The 23,470-nt window shown below is 43.6% G+C and overlaps 1 protein-coding gene across 5 annotated transcripts in view; it reads right to left on the reverse strand.

Moving 5' to 3' along the window:
- Window positions 1–635: 635 nt before the first annotated feature.
- The window catches only part of SMAD2 (SMAD family member 2), a 77,196-nt gene continuing 54,361 nt past the window's right edge, over window positions 636–23,470 (reverse strand). For 3 of the 5 annotated variants that reach the window (XM_005305422.4, XM_005305421.4, XM_065598703.1), the window contains 6 exons: window positions 22,565–22,639; window positions 17,252–17,305; window positions 15,355–15,567; window positions 13,800–13,937; window positions 13,495–13,639; window positions 636–2,584 (listed from right to left, as the gene is read on the reverse strand). In XM_005305422.4, coding sequence (XP_005305479.1) covers window positions 2,461–2,584; window positions 13,495–13,639; window positions 13,800–13,937; window positions 15,355–15,567; window positions 17,252–17,305; window positions 22,565–22,639 — 749 coding nt within the window. In that variant the 3' untranslated portion in view covers window positions 636–2,460. The remainder of the gene's footprint in view (window positions 2,585–13,494; window positions 13,640–13,799; window positions 13,938–15,354; window positions 15,568–17,251; window positions 17,306–22,564; window positions 22,640–23,470) is intronic. The other 2 variants (XM_065598704.1, XM_005305423.4) reach the window with 1 other exon arrangement.

Here is a 23,470-nt window from a genome sequence, read left to right on the forward strand (position 1 = left end):
ATCAGGTCACATAGCTTATCCAAGTTTCAGACTATTTGTAAGTGTAATTTATGTGATGGCAAAAACATTGCGTCTTTCACCCAGAGAGTCACTCTTCTCTAGCTACTTCTCTGGAAAAAGAACCTCTGATCTAGTACTTATGATCCAATTTGTATTTGCCACAAAAAGTGACTTCCCCTTTTATTTACAGTTTGGAAAGTTTTCACTGTTAAATGTAGACTAAAAAGAAATCTGGAAGTTCTAAGCAGATGATACAAAACATGGTTAAGTATGACAGTTGGTCCAATAAAAGATATTACTTCAGATTTACCTTAAGCTCCGTCTAATACATATCTAGCTAATCTCACATATAGTGAGAATTCTCTTGCCATTAATTCTGGTTTCCTTGAATTTAGTTCTCCCCTTCAACACAATACAGAAGATAGTAATTTTGCTTTTGAACTCATTTTGAATGCTGCATTACTTTATTTTCTCCCAAAAGGGGAGATAAGGCAGAAAACTCTAAAATGAATTAGAGCAAACTTGGGCCAGTGTGTATGTTGAGACTGAAATGACTTCTCTTCCATAAGATAATTCACTAAGTAGAGTGGTTGTGGGATATGGCCGCTGTCAAACATTAATAAAAACCACCATCATGAGAATTAGAATTTTTATTAGTGTATTCACATATTAGGCAAATGCAACACGCATGAAGCTTATTTCTTAGGTTCACAAGTTCTACCAATACATTAGTCTACTGGTAAAACTACCACAAACTGGTAAATGCATTTCCAATTTTTAAAAATTGTCTGGCCCACTTTTTCAAGGCTTAATTTTTGGTATTGCTTATATGCCCTATTTATTATGGCATAAAAATATCCATCACTATCTTCGATTCAGTCAACTGATTAAAAGCTGTAACACTGGCCACATTTTGTTCTCAAAGCTAAATAATCACTAGCTGTACTTACAAAGTACAGTACTAGTGTAATGAATGAAAGAATGGGGGGGGGGGGGGGGTGAGGAAAAACAGACAAAGGCAATCCTGCTACTGCCACAATAACAAAAGAATGACAGACAGCTAGATCACAAGATTGTTAGTAAGATGTATATTTTTCAAGTCAGAATAACCCTTCTATACAGTTTCCCAACCCGTCCCCAACCCAGACTTATTTGTAGAATATAATTCAGAATATTTTTAGTATGGTGCAGATGTAGTGTCCAAGGGTTCACAATAACATGCACTGTATTGAAGAACCTAAAAATCCTCCTTTGCTGGTCATACCTCAGCAACCACTATCCTAGAGGTTTTGCAGAAGCACCTACTTTTACAAGGCTCATTATTTCATAATGAATGCATATGATCTGGTATGTAACTAAGCCATACAAAGCCACTCAGATCAAGGAGTTTACATTCCATCACTAAATATGTTAAAAAGCTGCATCTATTTAAAACCTACATGGAAAAGTCTAGTTTATTCCTGGGGGAAGCTGTTTAAAGGTATTTGGGTTCAAAAATGAAACTCAAGATTTAAGTGACATCTATTTAAAATATAGGTGTAAGGGGTAAGCCAATAGCTTGTAGGTTTACATAAGTCTATTCAATGCTACTATAAATTTTCATTTCATGAAAGAAAATATTTGCTCTTAATGATTTGAAGTACAAAAAAAAGTCACAAATGCCTCAGTGCCGGCAGTGTCAATGCATCTATTGCCGGCAACAGATGCATTACTTTGGATGGGGAGGGGGAGAAGTAGGTCCTAGTGTGATGGGTAGACTCAGAATTTCCAATATAAATTCATTTGGGGCCCCATTAACTATACAAAGTATTTAAGATTTCAGAGATGAAACTCAGGCATTTCTTTCCCTTCCAAAGGAGGGATTTTCAAGAAGGCAGCAAAAAGTTAAGCTTTTTTCTACAAGGAAAGTCGGTTTCCCCCCCCCCCTTTTTTTTTTAAAGGACAACTTTAAAACCTGCATATATAAAAAATATAAAAAGAATATAGGATTAGAGAGAACTTGGAATTTTATCAGAAGTTTGCCCAAAATTAAAAAGAGCACACATCTGTTTATGGGTACTAAAAATGTAGAACAGCACAATACTGTGATATTGGAGATCATGATACATTACCTGTACATATACGCAACTATTCATGTTATTGATAAACCTTTAGGACACTCAATTATACACCCAATGAAAACACCATTAAGAGTCTTTAGAACTGTCCCTTCCTCCTTCAGAAGGTATTTCTATACACTAAATTTTCATCTAGTATCAGAGTACAGGAACAGAATCCACAAGGTGCTTTAATTGATGAGACCTCAAGTGCTGTTTTTTTTTGTTTTTTGTTTTTTAAAAACCTTTTTGAATAGTAAACAGTTCATGGGAACCACACACAAATACTAAGACAGACGAGCTGTTATATTAAGTCTGTTGACTGGACTTGATATTTAGCCCACTGGTAACAGAGGAAGGTGTTTTACGACATGCTGGAGCAGCGTACTGAAGGAGAGCCCATCTGAGTCAATACTTTGTCCAACCATTGTAGAGGACCATTCAGATGCAGTTCAATCCAGCAAGGAGTGCTTGTTACTGTTTGCCGTCTGGAGAAGAAAGAGGAGAAAAGACGTTACCAAGAGACTTTGGAAGCCTGTATGGGGGTGTTTCAAAAAAACAAAACGAGAGAGGACTCAAGCACTACAAAAATGAAACTTCTTTGCAAATATGTAAAAGATACACTTGTACCTTAGGGCTTCATATTAATCTCCACATACACCAAGATTAAATTGGCTTTGTGGCTTTTGTTCCAACTGTCACATTAAAAGGAGATCAGCTTTACTTGTATATAGATTTATTTTTAAAACCAGACTGTCCACCCTACAAACTCAACCGGATACACTTCTCAAACTCACTAATATTAAAAAGTCCTGAAGGTGACATTAAGCACACAGGAAAAAGCTTAAGTAACCCCCTTGCCTTCAAAGGGTTTGCACAGGTAGTTGACTGGAACTCAACAAAACTATTTTATTATTTATGCACAAGGACTAGAACAACAGAGCCAATACAGCTAAGTAGTAGTAATACTCAGAGGGTCCTGTGGCACCTTTAAGACTAACAGAAGTATTGGACCATAAGCTTTCCTGGGTGAATGCCCACTTCTTCAGACGCAAGATCTTGCGTCTGATGAAGTGGGCATTCACCCAGGAAAGCTTGTGGTCCAATACTTCTGTTAGTCTTAAAGGTGCCACAGGACCCTCTGTTGCTTTTTACAGATTCAGACTAACACGGCTACCCCCGATACTTAGTAGTAATACTGTAACCAAAAGGAAGTGTCAGATCTGCTGATTATAAAAGTTGCTGCAGAGAAAAATTTAAGGAAGCTGTGCTAGATTTTGTCAGAAACAAGTGCATCATAACTGAGCGTGTGGTTACACAGGTTAAGTGTTATCTTACAGAAACACCAAACATCACCTCTGCTGATTTCCTGTAACTTCTCTGTAGTGTATTTTAATTTCCTCAAACAACTTCAAAATTTTATACTTATATAATAGACTAGGGTAATGTGTATTTTTCCACATGGCAAGCTTTTTATTTATGGCACTCTGTTGCTGAGGCTTCATTAAATTTTTAAAGTAATAATCTCAACCCCCAACACTCCTATTTTAGAGACCTGCTATTCAAAGAGGTTCTCTCAAGTAATTTCTTAAGAGAAAAAGGTAGTATCCAAGTACAGGATGTACTATACCTGAGCAGTTATTTCACTTCACAGGTCTGTAGGAGATCAGGCCTTGAGAGGGGGGGGCAGACTCACAGGGAAATCCACAAGAGTTTTCCTGACCTAGGACTGCAGGATTAGGTCCACTGTTGCTAAGTAGTTGTATAGATTTTTTTCCTGGTATTTATAGCTACCTTACACTCAAAATGAGGAGTCATAACGCAACAGAGCCAGCAGTTAAGCAAGCAATCCTGATGCCTTCTACTTTTGTCACCAGGAACACCACTACCAGTTTACAACATGCTTTTTTCTAACTTTATTTGTATAAATAAGAGGAAGTGTAAAAGCAGAAAAAAAGTTATTAGACCAGCATCCCAACAGACAAAGGTGATATTTATTGTGATTTTACATTCTGTAGAAGAAATGAGGCAATGTCCACCCTCTATCAGAGTGCATTCTGGACTACTTCGCCATCTTGATACTATATATTTATGCCAGAACAAAAATGTTCCTGGCATAAAAATCTCCTCTCTCATCTCAAGGAAATACAATCCATTTAGTCCGAAGTCCTCTTTAAAACAGAACTTCCATGTAGCCCATTACTAGATCTCCTCAACTGGACTACCTTTCTTCAAATAAAAAGATACTAAAATTGGACAGCGAGTTCATGTGTTCTAATCTGGGCCCTATAATTGCTTCTTTGGATTCATGCAACACATACAAACCATCATGTCAAGCAAAGAAAGTAAACATTTTGTCTACCAGAACAGCCAGACCTACTACCAGATGGAAATGCGTTAATGCAAGCTTTCGTTGTTGGGTTAGGCACTGATTCATCCTTGACCTTCCCAGGGATGTAATTTTGGAAGTTTCACAAGGCTGATAAATTCTACTTAATTTCATCATCTTACATTTAGTCACCTCAGACACTTACCTGAATCAAGATTATCCTGTATAGCTGTAAATATCCTCCTGCCTTAACTATACCACTTAGTGTCATCTACAAGTTTCATAATTTAAGTATTGCAGACAACCCCAAGAGACTTCTCCAAGACCAATCATTTACATACAATCCTGTTTTTACTTTTACCTACAAATAGTCCTAACTCACCTTTGTTAACTAGCCCATAAAAAACTGGCAATGGCTTAAATTTGCTACTAGACAACATAGATTAGCCAGTTATCTTGCCTAGAAGTGTTTATTATCCATAAGCCACCAAGAATTTAACATTCTCTGTCAAACATACAGATGCAGAGAAACTAGATTAGCATCCTTTCCTTTTCAGTAAGGAATAGTTACTTAGCCACTCTACCAATAGCACCACTGGATCTTGCAGACCCAACTTTTATTAGCCATCTAAAATCACACACACACACACACACACACACACACACACACACACACCCTTACCACTGCAACCTTCTGCACACCCTTCTCTCTTTATGAAGCTCTGTGTTGCTTCAAGTTTTGGCTCTCTGTAGTTTGAACACGATTTTTAATCTCATTTAGCTATACTGATTTTAATGTTGTATTTAAATTTTGCTTTAATGTACACATAATCCCTTTGAGCCAACTCCCAGCTCTAAACTTGGGCCAGTTTTCCCTTTAATTTACCTCTTGCTAACAGAAGGAATAAACTGGAAGTGCATGACTCAAATTTCTCATTTTATCTCAGATCCCGATCTGAAACATGGGACGGATCCATTTTTAAACCCAAATGATGACAAAGCATCAGTAGAACCTAGGCAGCATTAAATATACACCTTCAAAGCCTGAAATAATTCCATTTTACAGTAATTACATATTGTAGAGATGTTTCATATATCGATTCCCTATTCTTTCTGTGGAAAACTTCAGACATTTGAGTTTGGTTTTTCTTTAAATTAATCACACACCTCTCTCCCCAGGGACAAAGTAATCCAAATTTTTCTGTAGAGCTTCTCAGCTCATATAAATCAAATGCTGTTTGTCCTGAATTCCCATATTGTACTTTATGAAGAACCCTTTCCTCTATAGATTTAATTTGCCCTAATAGAGAACATAACTGGAATAAATTCAACAGTGAATAAAAAGGAAAAAATTTTCCATTCATAAAACTGTTCTTACAGTTTTACTACACAAACACATACAAAGTTATCGTATTCCTGCATAGTTAAGTTTTCCACAATGGGTTCCAAACTCTTTCCCATCTCTCAAACGTGAGTTCTCTAGCTGTTTTATTCTTTATAATACACTTATTGAAAGCGAGTCATTCCAAATTTATTCCTTGGTTACCACCATTTGAAACCAACATCACATCTTAAGCAGCTTATTACTCTATATGGAGCAGCACTGAGACACAATGGCTTTATGTAGATCTTACAAAAGGCAAGTAATCACAGCACAAACTTCAAAGTCACTAGATGGTGGACAGTGGTTCCAGCACAGTAAGCAAGATCAGATGCAAGAAGTTAACTCTAATTTCCAGAACATCACACTTTTAGCAAAAAAGCTAGTTTCCTGCAATGCGAGAAATTAACATAGTGATCCATAAAGGTTTGAGAACACTCTCACTCCCAGTGAGAGCCAGAAGAGTACCCAGAAGCCACCTACTACAGGACAGGCCCAACAAAGAAAATAACAGAACGCCACTAGCCGCCACCTTCAGCCCCCAACTGAAACCTCTCCAGCGCATCATCAAAGATCTACAACCTATCCTGAAAGATGATCCCTCACTCTCACAGATCTTGGGAGACAGACCAGTCCTGGCTTACAAACAGCCTCCCAACTTTAAGCAAATACTCACCAGCAACCGCACACCATACAACAAAAACACTAACCCAGGAACCTATCCTTGCAACAAAGCCCGATGCCAGCTCTGTCCACGTATCTATTCAAGTGACACCATCATAGGACCTAACCACGTCAGCCAGACCATCAGGGGCTGGTTCACCTGCACATCTACCAACGTGATATATGCCATCATGTGCCAGCAATGCCCCTCTGCCATGTACATTGGCCAAACTGGACAGTCTCTACACAAAGGAATAAATGGACACAAATCTGACATCAGGAATCATAACATTCAAAAACAAGTGGGAGAACACTTCAACCTCTCTAATCACTCAGTGACAGACTTGAAGGTGTCAGTTTTGCAACAAAAAAACTTCAAAAACAGACTCCAAAGAGAGACTGCTGAACTCGAATTAATATGCAAATTAAACACAATTAACTTAGGCCTAAACACAGACTGGGAATGGTTAGGTCATTACACTAACTGAATTTTTTTCCCCCCCATGTTACGTTCTCCTCACACTTTCTATGGGTCATCTCAATTATCACTTCAAAGTTTTTTCTTCTGCTACTACTGATAGCTCAATCTCAATTGATTGGCCTCTTACAAGTGGTATGCGTACTTCCACCTTTTCATGTTCTCTGTATGTATAAATATCTTCTGCCTGTGTGTTCCACTCTATGCATCTGAAGAAGTGAGCTGCAGCCCACGAAAGCTTATGCTGAAATAAATGTGTTAGTCTCTAAGGTGTCACAAGTACTCCTGTTCTTTTTACCTTTTCTGTAACTGGTTTTCTTTGGGATGTGTTGCTCATGTGTATTCCACAATGCACGCACACCTACTGGTGCCGGAAGTTTTTCCCCTAGCAGTACCCGTAGGGGAGCACCTTAGCGACCCCTGGAGTGGCGCCTCCATGGCACGGTATAAGGGGCGCTGCGCACTCCCCTCTGCCTCATTTCCTTCTTGCCAGACAACTCCGACAGAGGGGAAGGAGAGCGGGATGTGAAATAGACATGAGCAACACATCTCAAAGAACACCAGTTACGGAAAAGGTAACTGTCTTTTCTTCAAGTTATTGCTCATGTGTATTCCACAATAGGGGATTCCAAGCTATATCTGTTGGAGGTGGGAAGGAGTTCCAACTCTTGGGAGGGAGAACGGCCCTGCCAAACCCAGCATCCTCCCTGGACGAGAGACAATCGCATAATGCGAGGTGAACATGTGAATTGAAGACCACGTGGCAGCCCTACAAATGTCCTGAATGGGGACATGGACCAAAAAGACAGCTGACGAGGCCTGTGCCTAGTAGAATGCACCTTCATAATTGGTGGCGGAGGGATTCCCACCAGGTCGTAACAGGTACGGATGCACGAGATGGTCCAGTTGGAGAGCCACTGAGTGAAGATCGGCCGACCTTTCATGCGCTCGGCCAAGGCGATGAACAGTTGCAAGAACTTTCTGAATGGCTTAGTCCACTCCAGGTAAAAAGCCAGAGTCCATCTCACATCCAGGGTGTGGAGGTGGCGCTCCTCACTGGACGCATGGGGCTTGGGGCAGAGGACCGGCAGAAAAATGTCCTGACCCATTTGATAGGCGGAGACCACCTTCGGGAGGAACGAAAGGTGTGGGCGGAGCTGGACCTTATCTTTATGAACACCATGTACGGGGGCTTGGAGGTCAAGGCCCTGAGTTCCAAGACCCACCTAGCCGACATGACCACAACCAGGAAGGCCACCTTCCACAAGAGGTGTGACCAGGAGCACATGGCTAGCGGCTCAAACAGGGGCGCCGTGAGATGGGCCAACACCAGGTTTAGGTCCCACTGTGGGACTCGGGGCCTAACATATGGGAAGAGACGATCCAACCCCTTAAGGAATCGGCCAGTCATAGCATGGGAGACTACCATGTGACCCTGCACCAGGTGGCCGATATGGCCACCAGGTGCACCTTGACTGATGAGGGCACCAGGCCCTGGACTCTAAGGTGAAGGAGATAGTCCCGAATAAACTGGATTGGGGCGGCCACTGGGGAAACGCCCCGCTCATCTGCCCATCTGGAAAACCAAGACCACTTTGCCAAGTAGGCTCGGCAAGTGGAGGGCCGCCTGCTTTCTAGGAGGACGCACTGAACCCCTTCCAAGCACGTCCTTTCCTCCCTATCTAACCATTGAGCAGCCACGCCGTAGGTGGTGGACAGCCGCTAGGTTGGGGTGGAGGAGGCTGCCCTGGTCCTGGGAGAGCAGGTCCGGGTGGGACAGCAACGGCCACAGCGGGGCGACCACCAGGCCCGTGAGGGTCCCGTACCAATGCTGCCTGGGCCATGCCGGGGCAAATCAGAAGGATCCGGGCCTTGTCCGTCTATCTTTTCCAGGGCCTTGTCGATCAGCGGGAATGGGGGAAAGGCATAGAGAAATTGGCTTGACCAGGACAGGAGGAAGGCATCGGAGATAGCGCCCCGTACCAGCCCTCCCCAGAGCAGAACCGGGGACAGCGATAGTTCTGCCGAATCGCGAACAGGTCCACCCAGGGAGTTCCCCACACTTGGAAAAGTCTGTGCACCACCTCTGGGTGGAGAGACCACTCGTGCTGAGAGGAGAAGTCCCTGCTCAAGTGATCCATCCGCGCGTTCCGGGCGCCCAGCAGATGGAAGGTCTGTAGGCAGATGCTGTGGGCTACACAGAAGTCCCACAGCCTGAGGGCTTCGCAGCAAAGGATCGGGCCCCACTTTGCCTACTGATGTAGAACATAGAGGCTGTGTTGTCCATGAGGACCCTGCCCACCCAGCCCTCCAGGTGCGAGCGGAAGGCCATGCACACCAGCCGTACCGCCCTGAGCTCCTTGAAGTTTATGTGGAGGGTCAGATCCTGAGCCGATCACAGACTTTGGGTCTCAACGTTCCCCACATGGGCCCCGCATCCCAGGTCCAAAGCGTCGGACACCAGTTCCAGCGACGGGGCCCTGCCTCCGAACGGGATCCCTTGGAGCATGTTTCTCCAGGAGGACCACCACTGTAGGGAGATGATCACTGGCTCGGTCACCATGAGGACTTTGTCTATCCTGTCCCTGGCCTGGGAGAACCCCAAGGCTACCAGAGCTGGAGGGGCCTCATCCTGAGTCTGGCATAACGGACCACATACGTACACACAGACATGTGACCCAAGAGCTGGAGGCATGCTCTGGCTGTTGTCACCGGAAACCTTGTGACCATGTCGATGAGCCCCTTCAGGGTCTCGAACCTGTCCGGTGGGAGGGAGGCTCTGGCCGACGAGGTGTCCAGGACCGCGCCAATAAACTCTATGCGTTGTACCGGGACTAAAGTGGACTTGGAGTGGTTTACCAATAGGCCCAAAGTGGTGCATGTGGACAGAAGGAGTGCCACATGATCCCGCACCTGCGACCGGGAGCTGCCCTTGACCAACCAGTCATACAGATGGGGAAGATCTGGACTCCCCGGCGCCTGAGGTAGGTCGCCACCAGCAACGTACATTTCATGAATACCCTGGGGGCAGTGGATAGGCCAAACAGGAGGACTGTATATTGGTAGTGTTCCTGTCCCACCGTGAAATGGAGGAAGCATCTCTGGTCCTCGAACATATGAATGTGGAAGTACGCGTCCTGCAGATCGAGGGCAGTGTACCAGTCTCTGGAATCCAGGGAGGGGATGATGGAGGCCAGGGAGACCATGCAGAACTCGAGCTTCACTATGTACTGGTTCAGGCCTCACAGGTGCACAATGGACCTGAGCCCCCCTTTGGCCTTCAGGATAAGGAAATAGCACCCCATGCCTTTGAACTCCCCCAGTACCGCTTCCACCGTTCCTAGGCCCAGGAGCTGTGTCCGTTTCCTCCTCTTTCCCCCCCCACCCACTCCCGGCGCTCGAGAAGAGCCTCATGCAAGGGGTCCCCCAGGAGGGACGAGCGGTGGTTGGGCAGGAAGGAAGTAAACTGGAGGGTGTAGCCCCGGGAGATGGTGTTAAGGACCCATCGGTCCGAGGTCAGCTGCGACCACTCCAGGAGGAAAGCATGCAACCGATTGGAGAAGGGAAGCATTATTGAGGGTGGATCCCTGATCCGAGAACTGGATTTATTGAGTGGATCCCTGATGACCCCGGGCGTCCCGTCAAAACTCCCTTTTCCCTGCTTGCTTGCCCTTGGAGGACCTAGGCTGGGGGGCAGGCCGAGACTGCCTCTGTGAGAGCCTCTTACAGTCCCGCGACTCCTTATAAACGGTTTCATATTTTGAATGGGTGGCCTGACTGGGAATCTGCTGCGGCTTGAACTTAGGTTTAGCCAGAGCCGGAACATAGAGACCCAGAGTCTGGAGAGTCATGCAGGAGTCTTTCAGGCCATGCAGCTTTGTATCCGTTTGATCTGCAAACAGAGCTTTGCCATCAAACAGGAGGTCCTGCAGGGACGTCTGTGCCTCACTGGACAGTCCAGAGAGCAGGAGCCACGACGCCCTTCTCATGGACACTGCGGAGGCCATGGACCGCGCGGCCGTGTCCGCTGCATCCGAAGCTGCCTGCAGGGTCGCCCTGGCAGCCGCTGTGCCCTCCGCCACCAGCACTTTGAACTCCTTCCTGTTGCACTCCTGGAGGGAGTCCTCGAACTTGGGCAGGGAGCCCCACAGATTAAACTCATACCGGCCCAGGAGAGCCTGGTGGTTCGCCACCTCTAACTGGAAGCTCGAGGACGAATAAATTTTTCTTCCAAATGAGTCCAGCCTCCTTGAATCTTTATTTTTCGGGGTACGGGCTGGTTGGCCCTCCGTTCCGTGTGGTTGACCGACTCGACCACCATGGAGTTAGGAGCAGGGTGTGTGTATAAGTATTCATGCCCCTTGGCAGATCCAAAATACTTGCGTTCTCCTCTCTTGGAGATGGGGGCCAATGAGACCAGGGTTTGCCACAGGGCATCTGAAATTTTCACCATCCCTTCGCCTTCCTCCGCAGCATGGGGCAGGGATCTCTAGCAGGAGGGTCTCTGCCGATTGAGGTCACTAATAACAGGATTGGGGACTTCAGCAGCAGAGTCCAGGGAAGGGGCGGGGACGGTTTTATGGCCTGCAGCGTGCAGGGGGTCAGACCAGATGATCATAATGGTCCCTTCTGACCTTAAAATCTATGAATCTATGAGAGGCAAGGCCACCCTGCCCGGTGCCGAGGAGGACAGCACATTAAACAGGGAGTCCAAGGGCTCCTCCATCTCCTCTGCTTGGAGGTGGAGGGTTGATGCCACCCAGTTTAAGAGTTCTTGGTGGGCCTTAAAGTCCTCCTGCGGGACAAAGGGAGGAGGAGCTGTAATCGCCTCATCCGGGGAGGGTGAGGAGGCCAGCGCGGTACTTTGTATGTCCATCTGAGGGTCCACTACCTGGTCGGTCTCCGGGCACGGTGCCAAGGATGTACGTCCTACCAACTCCTTCCTCGGAGATCTGGAGAGGGAGGCAACTGGTCCTTCTGAGGCTCCGGCCACTGAGCGAGCCCCCACCACAGGCTGTGTTGGGGGCCATGGTGCCCACTGGTACCAGTGGGCCGGCCACGGAGCCCAGTACCACTGCACCTGCTGTGGCACCGGTGAAGCCGGCTGTTCGGCCTGGCTGGCCTGGCCCATTGATGGACAACTACAAAGGCTGACATATGACGTGCCGCTGTCCCTGGACCAGGAGGAGCGGCGGCGCCGGGAGCAATGCCGACCATGGGACCGGTACCATCAGTAACAGCTGCTCTGTGATCGGCTACGGTGGGTGGACCCACGACAGCGATCAACGCCCAGGGCTATGGGGGCGGTGCCATGGCAGGGTCCTGGAGCGAGACACCGAATGGGAACGATGTCGAAGTTCGTGCCGTGACCGGCTGCAATAACCCCTCCGAGACGAGGGCCTTTGGCGACATCTGCCTCGGTCCTGTCAGTGTTTGCTCCTTGAGGCGGAGCAGTGCTGAGAGTGTCGGTCAGATGGAACCCAGACAGCCTGGTGGGCTTCGAGGGCGATCCACGTGGATTTTGCCCTGAACGGATGCTGGGCGGAAAACGGCAGCAGGAATGTTCCCTTGACCAAGACCGGTACCAAGCCGGGGGTGACTGCAGTGATCCCAGTGGTGGCTTGCCTCAGGAGTGCAGGGCCGACAGCGGCGGTGCTCCTGGTACTGGCAGGAGACTAACATCCCGGGCCACCTGCAGGACCTCCAGTGTGGAGGGCATCCAGACATCCGGGGAGGCCTGCTCCGAATAGGCCAGGCTACTCCGCTCGACCTGAGTCGGAGGCCTAGAGGCCGGGGTGGAATCGAGGATTGCTCAACATGGGTCTAGCCTCTGTCCTGGGTTTACTACGGGTGCTGCGGCGAAGAAGGCCTCTTCCTAGCCTTCTTGGCGTGCCCCGTGGACGGGGAGCGGTGCCGACTAGTCGATAGCGCCGAAGGGTCGCCGCTGACTCCATCAGAATAGCCCAGAGCCTAAAGTCCCTTTCTCTCTAGGTCTGAGGCTTAAACGACTTGCAACTCTTGCAGCGATCGCTGAGATGGGTTTCCCTAAACAGTGTAAACAGACTGCGTGCGGATTACTCACTGGCATAGATTGCCTACAAGTGTTGCACGACTTAAAACCCGGGGCACAGGGCAGACCCCAGCCCGAGCGCTCTAACTAGACTAACTACAGGTACTATACACTGAACAAACGCAAAGCTGGAGCAGAGCAGTTCCGAAGCACCTTCACTGACAGCAAGAAGGAACTGAGGGTAGGGAGAGGCGCCACTCCAGGGGTCGCTATGGCTCTCCCCTATGGGTACTGCTAGGGGAAAAACTTCCGGCACCGGTGCACATGGCGAGCATGCACACCTATTGTGGAATACACATGAGCAATCACACGAAGAAGAAACATAATTGTATTCTCTTGTTTTATTTGCTGACAGTGTATTCTTAACCGTGGTGGCAGTCTAATCATCTGCCTTTCAAGCTGGGGCATTAGTGAGACAGGAGGAAGGGGAGAAAATTGATTAGAGTAAATTTAAAAGTAAAAACGAATGTTTCATACCTGTATTCAGCCCCCCATCCTTTAACAAAACTCATTCTTATGGTACACATTCTAGTTAGCTGATACACTGCTTCAAAACCCTGATTCACAGATTGGGCCAGAAGAGCAGCAAATTCCTGGTTATTAAAGATCTTCAGGTTGCATCCTATGAAGAGAAAAAAGTTTAGAAAACTACAGCCTATGGATACTTGCAGGCTTTCCTAAAAGGGCAATGTGAAGAGCCAACTTCTAGAAGTTAATAGGAAGACAGTGCATTTAAATTTACTCGATTTCTTGGTTAGTATGCCTTGTACTTGTGCTCTTACCTGGTGGAATTTTGCACACCGTTGCAGGATGCCAGCCATATCTTTGATTACAATTGGGGCTCTGAACAAAGATTGCGCTATCACTTAGGCACTCAGCAAAAACTTCCCCACCAATGTAATACAGACGCACTCCCCTTCCTGAAACAAGATTAGTAGAAGCTTCACTTATGATATGATCTGAACTGGTTGACACATTAGAAGACTGCTTTATTTCACTGAGGGCCAACTTTTTTTTTTCCCCCCTCAGAACTGCAAGGTGAATCAGTTAAGCTGGCAATATGGCCATATTGCCAGCTGACACCTGTAGTGAGAGCAAGGATGAGGCTAAGAAAAATTCCTCCTCCCACAACCCTAGAATGTGTTGTTCTTGAATGAGAAGAAAGTCTTGTTCTTGACAAGAAATTCTTTCTTCCTTTTATTTAGTACTTTGAGACAAAGCAATCAGAATCAAAGTTTGAAGGCAATGTTGATTCCTCACATACTCTCTCTCTTGAAGCAATACTTGCAATTAAAACAAGTAGATTACCTTTCTTATTAAATCTTGTTCATTTTAGTATAAATACTAGTGTGGTAGGTGAAGCAGCATGTGCCACAATACTCTGAAGAAGAACAAGGCTCATGGATAGTCCGCTACTTTCTCTCACCTCCAAGGCCTTCCTCACTGCATAGACTCCTGCCCCATCCCTACCCCAGTTTGTCAAAGGAGTAAGAGCACAGGCACCACAGGACTTCATTTGGCTCTTACGAAAAGGCAGCCTCTTCCTGCTCATCCTTAATATGAGCTAGCTCGCCTGTCTAGAAAAATACCTGATCTGAATTAGTTATTTTCATATGAACAACATACATTAGAAATAGCTTGCCATTAGAAATATATTGTAATAGCTCATTCAGCAAGGAGACTATGAAAAGTGATCTTTATTTTTTTGTAATTCCATTTTAAAAAAAATATATTTGCTTATTGTTCTAGGGGTTCCCAATTGGAATTTTTGTATTGACAGTTTTGCTTGAGCAGTTAAATTGTATGCTGGTAGTTCCCAAAAATCTAAAGTTTTCAAAAATAACTGACTTTTAAACCACAATTGCTTTTTGAAAGTTTTAACTTAACATGAAAGATTTCACAAAAAATCCACATTGAAATCCAGCAAAATAGAAGTTTAAGGTTTGCAAGTCGACTTCTGCCCCTCCCCCACCCCCAACAGCTCTAATGAAAGGCCAGAGTCAAGATGGTATGCTGCAAACTTCAGTAACTGTTCCTGTGAAATTTTTAACAATGTCAAATTAATTAGCACAGTTTTAAGACTAGTTTCAGCTTTATCTGGAAGTGGTAAATTGTCTTTTTACATTCCAAAGGTAGGCAAGAATACAACACAATTTAGTACTGCTAGTATTTTATTAAATATTGCTTGTTTAGTTTATTGTTCTGATTTAATAATTTCCAAGTCCTATGCTGATCCAATTTAAGTTGTAACAATCAGAACTTAGCAAAAACCACCCAGATCTATTCAATTAAGTGCCATTACCCTTAAAGAGAGAGTTACAAGATTTAAGAATATACCTATGTGTCGCCTTGTCATTTCCACCGTGGCATTTCTGTTAACGTTGGAGAGCAAACCTAGACAAAATCTTTCTGAATTTGATGGATCTGTAAAACCATCTACAGTCAATGAAGGCTGTGATGCATGGAAGGTTTCTCCCACTCTCTGATTCAGTTCGTAATACGCTATTGAACACCAAAACGCAGGCTCTGAATAAGTAACTGGCTGTAAGTCTGAAAACAAGAAAAAGTGAGAATTCCTGTGATAATGAAACAGATGTTTAAAAATATATAGTTATTGATTCAGATTGATTTGTCTTGGCAATAGCTCATGAGCTATAATCAATCAGTAACTAAGTTTTCATTTTCCATAGATCATGCAGAGAGAATTTGCTCCTCGCAGTCCATATTCTGCATAGGAACATAAAAACTGTTATACTGGACTAATTATCTGTCCAGTCCAGTATCCTGTCACTGAGTGGCAAGTAACAAATGCTACAGAAATAGTTATGGGATAGCCTGACCACAAAAAAAAAGTTTCCTCCCAAGCCAACCTATAACTATTGGTTGTTATGTCCTGAAGCAAGTGTTTTTAATATCCCTTCATCACCACACACCCCCTCCTCCCCAGGTCCTCCCCTCCCCCCAAGTATGTACTGTAACACTGAGCTACTCCTGTTATCCATATGAATGGGTAATGCCTTATCAGTTTTAAAACTATTGCTTTTTAAAAGTAATATCCTCTTATCCTTGTATTATGAAAAGTTAATAGAAGCTCCCAATGTATCTTCCATATAAAATCCTTATTTTGTACACTTTTATAACGTACAGTGTTTGTCTCTGAGAACAAGCCCATCCCTTCAATCTTTCGATTAGTTTTTCCATGCCCCTAGTCATTCTGACCCATCTCTAAACCCTCTAATCCGGGTGAGGGAACACCCCCACCTAATCACTGCTTACTCAGTAGATTTGAGCAACTGCTGTTTATAACTGAGGAAATAAAGAGTGGGGTAAAATTGTATCCAGTAGAGTTTTAGTTTACAATTCTACGTTGAATGTCCAAAACACAGAGCCACTGATAAGAATATTGGGGTCTTAGGGAGAAACCCTTGCCTTTCTACACTGTCCTATTTGATTGTTATTTTTCCCCTTCTAGCCTCTTCCTCACCACCCAAATCTCTTCCCTTGTATCTTCCGAGTCATCGCCCAGAGTTATTTTTCCCATTTTCACCTTCAGAGATTGCTCTTCCCAACACAGCTTCTCTTGATTTTCCTGCCACATGCCCTTCCCCATGCCTGGCCAAGCCAGGCGAGTCTGTGATCCTTTGTAATTCTTCCTAATAGCTATGCAGCAAACAGCTGAGGACACCTCAGCAAGACAGAGGTGGGAGGAAGCAGCTGTTCCCTTGTAGTCACAGGTGACACTATTGTACAAGTGCACTAGCATACTAAAGCAGCAGTGTGATAGAGGTCAAGTCTAGGTAGTTACTACAGTGCTGGAGAGATTTTTGGCAGCCCCTATTATCTGGCAGCTATATGTATATGGCAACATTACAGCTACCAACTGACATCTTAAGTAATTTATTCTTACAAGTAAAATTCCCTTCCTGCTCCCATCATTCTTGCATAGCCTCAGCCATTCTACCCTTTCCCAAGGTCCCAGCAGTTACAAGAAAAAAAAAAAAAAAAAAAAAAAAAGGAGTACCACACTTATTTTCATTTAACATCTTTGCAATTAAACCTGAGTTTTAGCAAAGATACCATTAATGAGAGCTAACCATGACACTGCTTCCTTCTAATACAGAGTCCACCCTTCTGTGAATGAGCAGCACCCAAAAAAAGGAAAAATACTTATGTTGATACATATAGTAAGCACACAATTTAGGAAACAGTTAAAAGTGAAGTATTTCCAGCTTACCCAGGCTATGATTAACTGGGGAGAGAGTACTAGGAGATAGCTCTGCTGGAGATCCTGTAGAAATAATTGAGAATATTTTTAGATCATTTTAATCGGAAAACTGGTTGCAAGATTTCAGATATCAGAGGGGTGGCCGTGTTAGTCTGAATCTGTAAAAAGCAACAGAGGGTCCTGTGGCACCTTTGAGACTAACAAAATTATTGGGAGCATAAGCTTTAGTGGGTAAGAACCTCACTTCTTCAGATGACTTGCAAGGAAGTGAGGTTCTTACCCACGAAAGCTTATGCTCCCAATACTTCTGTTAGTCTCAAAGGTGCCACAGGACCCTCTGTTAAGATTTCAGATGTGTTTGTAGTTCATTATGAAGAATAATATCGTAATATAATGCTAGCATATGAAGAACCATGGTCTTCCGTAATCTAAATGAAACACTCAGAAATGAAGTGCCTTATCCTTAGTTTAAAATATCAATACACATAACTGCCCAACTGTATACACACTTTAGAAGCTACTTTTGCTTTTTGTTAGTACAGTAGTACCTTAGCGTTATGAAGGCCTCGGGAACAGAGGTTGTTCATAACTCTGCACAAAACATTACGGCTGTTCTTCCAAAGTTTACAACTGAACATTAACATAATATAGCTTTGACACTTTACTATGCAGAAGAAAAATGCTGCTTTTTACCATCTTAATTTAAATGAAACAAGTACAGTTTCCTTACCTTGTAAAAAAAAAAAAAATTTCTTTTAAAACCTTTCCCCCTTTTTTTAGTAGTTTACATTTAACACAGTATTGTACAGTATTTGCTTTTTTTGGTCTCTGCTGCCTGATTGCGTACTTCCAGTTCCAAAGGGGTGTGTGGTTGACTAATCAGTTTGTAACTCTGATGTTCGTAAATGAGGTTCTACTGTATTAAACACTTTTAATGCTGAAATCTTAAGTATTTGTCAGGAACTCACATTACATTCATCTCGTGATTATATCTTATATCCTCATGTATATTTTGTCTATTTTTATCGACTGTAGAAACCAGTGGCTTCTTCCAGTGAGGGCAGCTAGAAAAGAAGGTAGATGTGACAAATACAGAGGTTTCATGAAGCTTTGAGATCCAAACTTTCACTGGAGGCCAGGCATGTCTTTGGAAATGACACAGCTAGGATTATATATTTAAAAGACTATTCTTTACGGAAGGATGAAGAAAGACTGAGAAAAGAAACATGAACTCTCCTGCACAGTCTGCTATGGACTGGAGAAGAAATATAGGGGAAAGAGGCAAAGACACAAAACACAAGGTTGCTTCTAGCAGGTTAGCCTTTTAACTAAGGCATCGAGTTTATACTGGTGAGGCCCTGCAGCCCTTATCTAAACTAGCATAGTTAGAGTCCAATTTAAGTAAGACAGTCTATCTTGGCAGTCTGTGTTTAATGTTGGCAATTTGTACGCACTGTCAGCAGGAACTTCTCATCCAGAGGTAACAGTGCTGACCAGCGTTCCCTCTAATTTTTTACATCCACGTGCGGAATGAATTTTGTTATGTGTACCAATATGGAGGTGATGTGTGACAGGAACAGGAACTGAGTTGTTGTAGAGGTTTCTTTAACTCTACTCCTGGGGAAAATTTCTGTTTGTCTGTGTTGTTACAGAGATAGTTTCTGACAGGTATTTTGAAATAAGTTACCAAAATAATTGAAATTGGCATGATTATATAGTGTTATTTTGACAAATAAAATGTGCAGAATTTTAAAATAGTGTGTGCAGAATTCATTTTTTTGGCACAGAATTCTCCCAAGAGTACATAGTGAGCAAGATTGGATTAGTCTTTTGCCCCATGTTACTGGCCAAACGAGATTAGCAATTTCCTTTTGCAATTGATTTTACATATATTTTGTCACCAGCACTGGTAGCATCAAGCACTAGTCATGCAAAGTTAGGGGGATGTCTAACCGCCAGTCAGGGAATCTTACAGTTAAGGCAAAGGACCGGGACCAATGAGATCAAAGTTTTACTCTCAGTTCTGCCAGTCTTCCTGTGTGACGTTGGCCAAATTCACTTAATATCTGCCTCCGTTCCCTATATGTCAAATGGGAATACTTCTCTACATCAGAGGTACTTGTGCAGACAGAGTCATTGTTGATGCTCTCACACCATGGTGATGAGCACAACAAGAAAAAAAGTTATATAGAATAAGGTTTTCAAAATTGTCATACTATTTAATTAAGCAGATCTGATCAAGCAGCCCCCTAGACTTTGGAAACAAAAGTATCAACTTCCTTGGCTAATATAAACTTATCTACAAGATGCTCTTTTCAGGATAGTCTGGCAAGATATTGGCAAGTATGCCCCAGTATGATTCATCCTTGAAACTACCTGGGATAGTTATGTTCTTTTGTAAGAAGTCATTTCCATATATAGTCATTGTTCATACTAAATTAGTATTGAAATTTCAGAAGAGGAGATTGGAATAATATGCTTGTATATACCAGAGGCATGCCATCATGATTTGTGGTGAAAAGGTGTTTTGTTAATTTAGATGGAATAAAGGGCCCAAATTGTCAAACGTGTTAACAGGACCCTGAAACGGTCCAAAGTTAAACAGTTTTAAAACAAGGCCAAGGATTTGGTTGATAGAGACCTCAGCCTGCTTTGTACCCTAGCAAATGTACTATAAAATTTATTCCACAAGGTTAAAAATGTACTGATTAACATACACAAATGTAAAAGATTTTAAAAAATGCAAAACAAACTGAAACTAAAATTGAGTGATAATGCAAAATAAACGGTCAAAATCTATCAACACTTTTTTTTTTTAAATGGATGAATAGTGATTACAGTCTCTTATTCTGCCAAACAGTCCTCCTTAGTGGGGAAAAAAGGGTTAGTTCTGTTGTGTAATTCTGAGGGCTGGTCCCCACTTAGTCCGGACTTCGGACTAAGGTACGCAAATTCAGCTACGTTAATAACGTAGCTGAATTCGAAGTACCTTAGTCCGGACTTACCGGGGTCCAGACGCGGCCGGAAGTCTCCCCCCGTCGACGCTGCGTACTCCTCTCGGAGAGCTGGAGTACCGGCGCCGATTGTGGGCACTTCCGGGATCGATCCGGGATCGATTTATCGCGTCTTAACCAGACGCGATAAATCGATCACAGAACATCGATTGCGTGCCTTCGGACCAGCCGGTAAGTGAAGACTAGGCCTGAGTTGGGAATGACAGTTCCTTTCCTGCTTTTGACAAAACAGCCACAAGATAGACAGGAGATAGGATAGTATAAATGGGGGGGGGGGGGGGGGGGGAAATACAGCTTTTGTTGATGTTCTCAGGATATAAGTCAGCTGGTCATTCAGACAGATGCTTTTGGTTGGCAGATCGGCCACCTCTGTACTCCAACTCATCTCCCTGGCCTGGAACATCATTTGGTTGGTCTGATTAGATTCCTTTCCTTCACTGGTCCTTCAACCAAGCAGAGCTGGTTGGGCCAACTCATCTCGCTATGCTAGTGCTGTGCAGCGCAGTTGATTTTACAATCAGGTGAAAAGCCAAGAGAGAGAGGAAGACACAGGACAGGCGCAAGATAGTGGTGGGGATGGCAAAGGACAAATGAGGGAGGCAAGACAGCAGGATCTCACATGTATCAAGCTGAGTTCCCCTCTGATGAAGTGATGATAGTCAAGCGTCCCCACGGGACTATTAAGGTCTGGTGTCACAGCAACAATCCTTTTGCTACCGCCACGAGGATGGTAAAAATTTCTTTTTTCCTCAAGTTTCTTTTTAAAGGCCCCAAAAAGGATGATGGGAAGAATGGTTTATCCTCTCATTATTTTGCCACATTAGGCCTATTTTTTGAAGTACCAATTTTGTAACAAGTCACCGGGACCAGATGGCATTCACCCAAGAGTTCTGAAAGAACTCTGATGTGAAATTACGGAACTATTAACTATGGTTTGTAACCTGTCCTTTAAATCGGCTTCTGTACCCAATGACTGGAAGATAGCTAATGTAATGTCAATATTTAAAAAGGGCTCTAGAGGTGATCCCGGCAATTATAGACCGGTCAGTCTAACGTCAGTACCAGGCAAATTAGTTGAAATAATAGTAAAGAATAAAATTGTCAGACACATAGGAGAACATAAATTGTTGGGCAACGGTCAACATGGTTTCTGTAAAGGGAAATCGTGTCTTACTAATCTATTAGAGTTCTTTGAAGGGGTCAACAAACATGTGGACAAGGGGGATCCAGTGCACATAGTGTACTTCGATTTCCAGAAAGCCTTTGACAAGGTCCCTCACCAAAGGCTCTTACGTAAATTAAGTTGTCTTGGGATAAGAGGGAAGATCCTTTCATGGATTGAGAACTGGTTAAAAGACAGGGAACAAAGAGTAGGAATAAATGGTAAATTTTCAGAATGGAGACGGGTAACTAGTGGTGTTCCCCAAGGGTCAGTCCTAGGACCAATCCTCTTCAACTTATTCATAAATGATCTGGAGAAAGCGGTAAACAGTGAGGTGGCAAAGTTCGCAGACGATACTAAACTGCTCAAGATGGTTAAGACCAAAGCAGACTGTGAAGAACTTCAAAAAGATCTCACAAAACCAAGTTATTTACTTGTTCCCAAAATATAAGAACTAGGGGCCACCAAATGAAATTAATGGGCAGCAGGTTTAAAACAAATAAAAGGAAGTTCTTCATACAGCGCACTGTCAACCTGTGGAACTCCTTGCCTGAGGAGGTTGTGAAGGCTAGGACTATAACAGGGTTTTAAAAGAGAACTAGATAAATTCATGGAGGTTACGTCCATTAATGGCTATTAGCCAGGATGGGTAAGGAATGGTATCCCTAGACTCTGTTTGTCAGAGGATGGAGATGGATGGCAGGAGAGAGATCACTTGATCATTACCTGTTAGGTTCATTCCCTCTGTGGCACCTGCCAATGGTCACTGTCAGTAGACAGGATACAGGGCTGGATGGATCTTTGGTCTGACCCAGTATGGCCATTCTATGTTCTTATGGTCCATTGCTTTCTGATCCCCTTATCAGTCAATCTTAAACACAGTCCTTGAGTGGTATCAGTAAACCATTTATTTTTTAATTAATTCAGTTCCCCTCACCCCTTTACATTTTTTTTAATTTTATATAACAGGACACTAGCAAATTATGAACCTCTACCCACTTTCCACAGTTAGGCTTACAATTAAAGTAGGCCTGTCAGACCTCCATTATTACAACCATGGTTGAAAGAAGTCATCCCATTGTGCTAGATGATCACATCTAGAAATCCCAACTCTGAACATATAGTGAAGAGATGAATATGTTTTACCTGTATCCATGCTTTGGTTCAACTGCTGATCACTTGTTTCTCCATCTTCACTGATATATCCTGGTGGTGGCGTTTCTGCCAAGAGCAAACAAATTGTATCAATATTACATATGTTAATCCTGTAAGCATTCAGTGAGCTAAGTTTTTAGGATTTTCATTCGAGAATGCCATACACTATCTGAGCAGTGAGTTAGGACTTCACATTGGTGGGTGTTATTTGTCACAGCACCATCTGGAACACCTTCTAGCCCTAAGTCTGTGCCTTATCTAGGTGAAATTTGTGTGTAATCTTGTAAAAAAAAAAAAAAACCAACAACATAGACATTTGTCAAGTGTTCACTACATAAATGTATATATAACTTATATGCAATTCTTGTTTGTAGCATGCTATAGCATGCTTGCATTTCAGCCAGTTGCAGAATTTTGCAGTATTGGATCAACAGCTTTCACATTTACTAGAATTAAAAGTGAGAAACCCTCTGGTGAACTCAACACTGAAAAAATCCATGAACTAGCCACCTTCACGTAGGATAGCCATGTTATCAGTTACCCTTCCCACATTTTAGAATTTGCTACATTACAGAAAACCAACCCTCACTACAACAGTCCACAGTTCCACCCATTTCCTTCTTCAACATCCAAGGAAAGCTTATGTCCCCCACTAGCTATACCTTCCAATCGACAATGATCCCATCCATGCCAGTTCCCTTCTCGGATTCTAGGCAATTCCAACTTGTTTTCAAAGCACCACAAAAGTTCTTATGCTTGTCACCTTCCTTAGCTTTTTAAAGAAAATTTCAATCTGTTAAATTTTAACTAATCACTAGGGGTATCAAGCGATTAAAAAAATTAATCGCACTGTTAACGAATAATAGAATACCATTTATTTAAATGTTTTTGGATGTT

The sequence above is a fragment of the Chrysemys picta genome, chromosome 6 (assembly GCF_011386835.1).
Source record: "Chrysemys picta bellii isolate R12L10 chromosome 6, ASM1138683v2, whole genome shotgun sequence".
Classification (NCBI taxonomy): Eukaryota; Metazoa; Chordata; order Testudines; family Emydidae; genus Chrysemys; species Chrysemys picta.